An 8,169-nucleotide genomic window follows, 5' to 3' on the forward strand; every position below is an offset into this window, starting at 1 on the left:
ATCAGAAACCATTCTGAAAATAATTTTCTATTTTTAAAAAAAAATTATGTAACAGTTGGAAAATTCTGTATTTTTAACTGTAATGTAAATAATTAATTTAAAAAAATCTGTGTCAACTGACACAGAATTTAACCAAGTCCTTATACTTTTTCATTTCATGAATGTCTACAAATATGCGTGCTCACTTTCTGACTGGGATAAAAAAAAATAATATAATAAGAAATAAAAAAAAGAAGATCGAACTAGCACCATTTGTCATTGACTCATTTGCCTAGTTATTAATCATTTGTCTAGTTATTAAAGAAATTGATTTTGGATTGAAAAGACCAGTTTAAAATTGAATCTAAGGATGTCCCTTTGAACTTCAGTTCTCTCTCTTTAGTTGACCATTAAACCTTAGAAGGGCCACTTGGGCCCGGTGGAGCAACGGACATTTTTATTTGTGGGCCACAAGGCCCACAGTTATATATAGCCGTGGACTACTTACAGCTACCAATTAAAATCGGAACATAGCTTTGTACCAGGGCTTTTAGAATCTTAGACAGGTCCGAATAAACTCTCTCTCTAGGTTAGCTAACAGACTGAACCAGAGGTGCTGAGTGATGATGCTCTATGGGGATACACCGCCTAATCAAACTATATACATAAAGAACATTGACGAGAAGGTCAAGAAAGAAGGTGAATTTCGTCTTCTTCAATGCGTCTTGTCGTTTTGTAGAATTAGATTTGGATTTTATATTTTTTACTCGCCGTTTAAAGATTCAGTAATTTGATAGAGAAAGATGAGGAATGTTTTCAATTTCTCCAGTTTGGTTGCGTAGAGACAAGACTGTAGGAAAAGAAAAATATGACGTTGAATTTTTAATTTTCCATTATTCCTAACCTGAGAAAACTGATTAAATTAAATTACCCAATGAAATTCTATAATTTCTCTCTTCCGATGTAGAGATTGTTGAACGCAAACAAGAGAATCGCAAAATTGCTCGGTTTCGTGTTGTTCTTACTTTTAATGCTTTCATTTCATTAAAATACCGATCGCTACCTTGCACTAGTATTTACATGAGCTAATTAATCAGTATATGTAATAGTTTTTTTGAGTAATTATTTATAACATGTCTGCCCGTCCCTACTTGGCATAACTTTTATCATGCAAGATACTCAATGTGCTTCGATTTTTATGTGCTCCAAAGGGAAGCCCGCAAGCATCATGCAAATATTTATTTATGTTGTTTATGATCCCATTTTTGAAAGTTGTGATGATGTTGAGATCTATTGATGGTGGTTAGTGTTGCGACAAACGCAATGAACCAAACAGCAATTACGAAACACGACAGAAAAATAAACACACCACACAAAGAACACAAAGATTTATACGTGTTTCGGCAAACCTTACATCCATGGTGGAGATCCGGCGAATGTCTTCACTATGTGTAAAATCGAAGATTACAACTTTTAGCCCCTGACTCTCTCTGATCCCACTCCAAACCCTACGCACCATTATATAACGAGCTACAAGAGGGTACTAATTAGGGTCCACACAAAGCTCATCCAATGGGTCGCATTGCGACCTGGCACCAAATTTGGTCCACAACATCACAGTTAACATGTCATCTTAAAATTTTCATTTCTATACCGTCTTTTGTGCCTCCAGGAATATGGAATTAATGCAATATTCAACTTTTTATTTTATTGTATTTCTCTGTCAGAGTTGAAGAGATCTCTTTATGCCTTGTTCTCGCAGTATGGAAGGATTTTGGACCTTGTTACCTTGAAGACGGCCAAGCTTCGAGGACAGGCATGGGTTGTGTTTAGTGAAGTAACAGCTGCCAGTAATGCAGTGCGACAAATGCAGAATTTTCCATTTTATGATAAGCCTATGGTAAGTTTGAATAAATAACCTAGTACTTCTTCATATATCTTGTCCATTCACTCATGTAGTGTGTGCACATGTATTTGAACTTCAAACTTTTGGAAACTAAGTTAAATTGTAGCTTGGCCTTAGTATCTCCCTTTTACTGTTTTGCTTTATTGCTGTTGCTTTTATGATTAACTTACGAAGAGAAAATTGGAACTTGAATGGATTTAATCATTGTTATAAATTTGAAAAAAAGATCTCGTCTTTGCTGAAAACACTGATGAAAGTAAAATTATTTTTCATTGACTGAAATTTTTGTACTTGATCCTGTCTTTCAATTGCCTTGAATATGGGATGTTTTTTATGTTTTAGAAATCTTCTGCCGGGATAATGTTCAGTCCTGTTGTGTGTAGTATAAATTTGGTAGAGTAGGTTTACTAGAGAAATGGCACATGTGAAGTTTTTGCTCTATACACCAACGGGTCAGTGGTCTAGCGGTATCAGGCCCTTAACTCCCAAAGGGAGGTTAGGAGTTCAAGCCTCAATGGAGGCATGTGTGTGTGAGTACCAACTAAGAAAAAAAAAAAAAAGTTTTTGCTCTATACCTCATTGTATCTCTTTCATTAAAGTTCTTCCTATTTTTTTTTAACTCCTTTTTCCTTCCAATTATCTCCACTTATCACCATCCCTCTGTTTTTCCACAATAGATACAAATAGCTCCCTAGCTATGGGGTTAATTTTGAAAATAGAGGAAAGGGCAGGCCAAGGGGGATTAGATAGCTCCTTACTTCCCGCAATCATTTGATTCATAATACACTGCCTCATGCACTAGAATGACCTTATGAATAAGTAATGGCTTAGTAATATATTTTGGTTTTCAGGAATACAGAAATTGGGGTTGTAAAACCATTCAAACCTCGCTTGTGATCGGCTCAGTGAGACCATCACTCTGGTAAACGAGCTGAGTTAGATAACTAGTCAAAGTTCATTAGTTTATTAAGCTCAATAGGAACTCAGCTTGATAAGTTAATGAACCTAAGATTATATAAAATTTCAAGTTACTCGAATTCATATCAGGATCAGCTTGGTTAGAGGCTCGCTAAATATCAGCCCAAGAGATAAAGTAGTCAGGCTTGACTGTGTTTTTGTTAATTTTAAGAGCTGTGTTTGAGCAACTCACTGTTAAGCTCGAAATGGCTCATTCACAGCCTGAATAGAAGCTGCACCTGCTTATAGTGTTTTACTTTATATTTGCATTGTGTGTTTGTTCAGTAACTTAATATTTTCTAGAAAAAATTTTATATGCCATATGCTCATATAGCCAATCAATATTTATGATATGACAGAGTGTTTGATTCGGTGCAGCGGATACAATATGCAAAAATGAAGTCAGATTCTATTGCTAAAGCTGATGGCACCCATGTCCCAAGAGATAAGAAAAGGAAGCAAGAGGAAAAAGGTAAATGGAAATCATTTCTGCAGTTTTGATCCTACCATTTTTTCCCTCTCTCTTTTTCCCCTTTGTTTATAATGTGTCGCGTGCACACAGACACACACACACACACACAACTGATAACAATTGCTAAATTGTGTAAATGGAAGTTACGTTTCTTTTGAGTGGCCTGATCTAAAAAAAAAAAAAAAAAAAATTGACTATCATGAACAAATATGAAATTGACTATCATAGAAGACATATTGACACACTAAAACCAAATTTTGGAGTAGGAAATTGCAAAGACATCTCATATATCCAACACTAATTTATATAAAACCTAACATCATATCATTAATGGAAGTGGTTTACGCTTTACGTGGTGTATCCATTCTTTTTATTGAAGTACCATTATCTTTCCAGTTTGATATCTTGGTTTTACTGTGTGCGACTTGTTAAGCTATGATAATATTCTTGTATGTGGTGCAATTTTTTTTTTTTTTGGACATATATCGACACTTTGAATTAAAAGAAGAGATGTGCCAAAGAAAAATCGACCTGGTATCAGATCACTGTTGAAGTGGTTTACACTTCACATGGTATTTCCATTTTTTCCCCTAGTGTTCTTTGGTTTAATGTCTTGGTTTTACTGTGTTTGGTATCCTGGTTTTGCTGTGTTCTACTTGTTAAGCTATTCTAATAATTTGACCATTCTTGTATGCTGGTGCCATTTCATCTTTGACCTATATCTGCATTTCCAACTGAAAGAAATAGATGTGCCAAGAAAAATCAACATAGTATCATGGGATCACTGATGAAGTGGTTTATACTTTACATGGTGTTCCGTTTTATCTTCTAGTTTGGTTTGATGCCTAGGTATTATTGTGTTTGTTTTGTTAAGCTTGCTAATGAGTTGAGAATCTTTTGTGTTGCGATTTTTTGTTTTTAACCTATATCTCCATGTTCAGTAGAAAGAAAAGGACGGGCTGAAGAAGCGCAGCAATTTGCCACTGCTAATCGTACAAGAGCTGACAGTAATGGAGGCTCAGCTGTAAGTCTCTTGATTTATAGTGTTATTTGAGTTCTATTCTCTCAATTTAAATTTATTTTAGTGTTAGGCTCTCCCTCTCCCCAATGGGGGTTTGAGTTGGAGGGCAGTTAAAAGGATACAAGTCTGACAGCAGCTAATTCTTGTAAATAACATCAGAGGTTAAATTTGTACCGTGTCTACCCCTTTTAACACCCTACATTGGTGTGACCAACAATAGATTATACTTAATAGACTTTTAATAATTGAAATTACAGACTTTCTGTAGATGGTATCTGCATGATAAATTCTAATATAGCATGAAATAGGTCTAATGAAAGATAAATTGTTTGCATGCTTTTGGGTTTGTTGACCTATAAACATCAAGGATGAGTTAGGTGGATCGTGGAGTGCAATGTGAGCTTGTCCATGTATGACATTTGATATTTGTCTTTATTCTCCCAGTGTATACATTTGTTTAAGAATTTGAAAATGTTTCCCCATGTGCTTTTTGACCAATCTAACTTGTAATGAACTGTTGGCATGTGTTCATGCAGGCTTCCTTCCGCCAAGGAAAGCCGAGTACAGAAGAAGCAGATGCAGCTCCAAATAATATACTTTTTGTACAGAATTTACCATATGAGACGACTAGTACGATGCTGCAAGTGCTGTTCAATCAATATCCCGGTTTCAAGGAAGTTCGAATGATCGAAGCAAAGCCAGGCATTGCCTTTGTGGAATTCGAGGACGATGTGCAGTCCTCGGTTGCCATGCAGGCTCTTCGGGGCTTCAAAATCACTCCTCAGCACCCAATGGGCATCACATATGCCAAGAAGTAACCAATTCATTTTCGCAGCAAGTGCTTCATTTTGTTTTCCTAGGTTGAGCAACTTTACTATTTGAAGATCTTACTCTAATCATATAGATCTTGGAGAGTGCTGGTTGCAGAAACTGCATTGGATTTTGGAGACGCTAATAGTGATATGTTGAGCATGGATATTGTTGCTGTGTATATATATATATATTTGTCTATATATATTCCTAGCAAATAACACACCTACTTTGGACTTGAACCCTCACCGGGCCTCACATCTTCTGGATAAGATTAGGTTACAGATGGTGCATTCATTCTTTATTCTAGTAGACTAAATTTGAAGTGTGTATGTCGGTGTATGTGTGGTGTTTGTATGGGAGAGAGTCAAAGTGTTAAATGGAAGGGCCGTTTGGTTGGATTGGATTATCCAACCAATTGGGTATGGCTCTATGTCCCCCTGTTGTAGGCTTGTAGCCCTGTTTGGCTGCAGGGGAACTAACCCAAGTTAGGGCCGAAAACATTGGATTTTTTTTAAAAAAAATTTATGTGGAGCCGGAGATGGCATCAGGCTTAACTCAACCCATTAAAAAACTTGCATTTTTAATGGGAAAATAATGGATCTTCTAGATATTTAAGCATACCGATTGAAATTATTGTTTTTATTTGGCTGGGGCACTGCTATTGGATGTGGTAGGCGCTTGTTGCACTGTACAATAGGCACAATAAAATTTTCTCCATCGTGTGATGGACCTGCAAAGGACGGTGAATGTTGAGATTGGGCAACAAATATAATTTTCCTATGCAATTTACATTTGGGCTTCAGAAGTTACAGTATTACTCTATTGAAAGATTGATTTCCCTTGCCAGTTCAAGAGTTGACCATGATTCTTAATTAAATGCATCAGTAAATGATGATAAAATAGACAAAAGAAAAAAAAAAAAAAAACTCAACTCAAAATATTTGAACTTTGAAAATATTCAACACTTAATATTTATTTTATAATTCAGAATCTGAGTTCAAAGTAAATTTATTATAAGTACAAAAAAAGTCATGTGAGGCACAATTAGCGGGCACAAGTGTATCTTTGCAACAATGATTATGTGAAACCATATCCGCCATATTACATGGCATCACGATTGCAAAATATAATTATCTTTAATGATTTTATAATTGATTTTTTTTTTTGTCATTAACAATAAACACAAACCACTTATATACTCACCTTGTCCCTTTTAAAGATATGAACCTTCACTAATATCCTTGTATTTTTTCTTCTTTAGAAATGAAATTTATTGAATTTGAATTTCCTAACCTACAGCTCTTTGAAAACTTAAAGTAGCTTCTACTATTTTGTAATTTGATTGGCAAAAAAAAAAAATTTGTAATTTGAGAAATTACAACTAAGACAACATGATTAAAGTACAATTTTGTAATTTCGGTCATTGATTAATTATATTGCGTTATTGCACACGTGTACAACAGAATTATTACAAGCAAAAAAATATCTAGACTTCCGCAACTTGTCATGTTTGAGACGCAATGACCCACTTTTACACATCCACGTCTTTAGCCGGTGGATCTTCTAGATTGCCCGGGTCGAAAGTACTAAAATGCCCTTTTCTTTCTTAACCCTAGCTACATAATTTTGGTCGCAATTGAAACTCACGGGCTGGGGTTATAGATGTTGTTTGGCCTGTGTTTAGAGCAGCATGTCTGAACTCGGAGTGCCTCAATTTTTAAAATGACTAAACACCCCGCGCGAGACATACATTTTACTACCTGAGGAATGATGGATTTGATTTTATTATTATTATTATTTGCAGTTAGGGTCCATACCTATTTATATCTTGCATATTAATTGTACGATTGATGCTTTATAGATAAGGTTATATCAATTTACATACCATAGACTAAAAAATATAAGGTTATCTTATAAAAAAAAATGTTTTCCCAATTAATGTATAATGTCTTAACTGAGTAATGTAGCACGCATGAGATTATGAGAAGAGAGATAAGAGGTTATCAATCTAAATAAAAAGTTTGAGCACACTTTTTGAATCTATGTTATAGCCTGAAATGAAGTTAATATAAATTGAAGCCCATAACTATAAATTAATGGAAAATCTATTTTGAGATACGAAGTTCCAAATCCTGGTGAAAGTAACATCCATGGTTTACCGTGATTTCAAATAATTAAGAATTAGTACATCATAATCACTCAATCAAACTGTGCATGTTTTGAAACATTTCTCATTATACATATATATATATATATATATATATATATTTGAAAATCTAATTTTAATATTTTTTTATTGTATGAATAATGAATGAATTACCAATTCTATTTATAATGATCCACATAGATGTGATGTTTTATTTTTTATAAGTTCAATATAATAAGATTAAATTGATAATGTTAAAAAATAATAATAATAATACTAGTATTTTATTTTTTCAAATGTGACATTTATTTTGGAATAACCAAAAATAAAAAGATAGATAATTTGCTTGAGAGGAATATAAATAACCTTAATTTAATAGAATGAGTCTTAGATTATACTGAACCTCTAATCAAACTTGATTTATTCCATGTCTTATTATTTATTTTTAGCTATAAACTTCATACTTTAAACCTTTTTATATAACAATTCTACATTAAAAATTTAGAGTGCTCAAATTTCTTTTCCTAATTTGACATGATAAAAAAATAAAAGGAACGCTTGTGATATCACACACTATCACAAGGAAATTAAACCCCACGTTACCAATCTATAAGTAGAATAAGGGAAGGCACTACCCTTTCTAGAACAATTATTTTTTATAAAGTGTCAATTCAATTTCATTTAAAACACTCAAATCCGTCCTCCGATGTGGGACCCAGTAGAGATAACAAGTGGCGTGCATCGTTAACAAGATTTAAATGGGATGAAACCCGGATCTGGGCCCATCAAATATCTCAGCAGCCGCAGCCGCCTAGCCAGCCCATCCAGCCATTCAGTCAAAACGCACGAGCTTTGACCCCCAAAACCCCCCATTT

General features: G+C 34.3%; 1 protein-coding gene across 2 annotated transcripts; it reads left to right on the top strand.

Moving 5' to 3' along the window:
* The first annotated feature begins 508 nt into the window (after positions 1-508).
* Positions 509-5,477, top strand: LOC132269283 (U2 small nuclear ribonucleoprotein B''-like). 2 transcript variants are annotated; one of them, XM_059770430.1, is made up of 5 exons: positions 509-678; positions 1,707-1,879; positions 3,221-3,314; positions 4,256-4,338; positions 4,872-5,477. In XM_059770430.1, the coding sequence occupies exons 1-5, from the start codon at positions 603-605 to the stop codon at positions 5,151-5,153; spliced, it is 708 nt and encodes a 235-aa protein (XP_059626413.1). In that variant the 5' UTR covers positions 509-602; the 3' UTR covers positions 5,154-5,477. The 2 variants fall into 2 exon arrangements, with proteins under 2 accessions (XP_059626413.1, XP_059626414.1); XM_059770431.1 differs by having other exon boundaries at positions 4,259-4,338.
* Positions 5,478-8,169: the final 2,692 nt, after the last annotated feature.

This window comes from Cornus florida, unplaced genomic scaffold (genome assembly GCF_030987335.1).
Source record: "Cornus florida cultivar Cherokee Brave unplaced genomic scaffold, ASM3098733v1 CherokeeBrave_3.0.0_Hap2_Chr08, whole genome shotgun sequence".
Lineage (NCBI taxonomy): Eukaryota > Viridiplantae > Streptophyta > Magnoliopsida > Cornales > Cornaceae > Cornus > Cornus florida.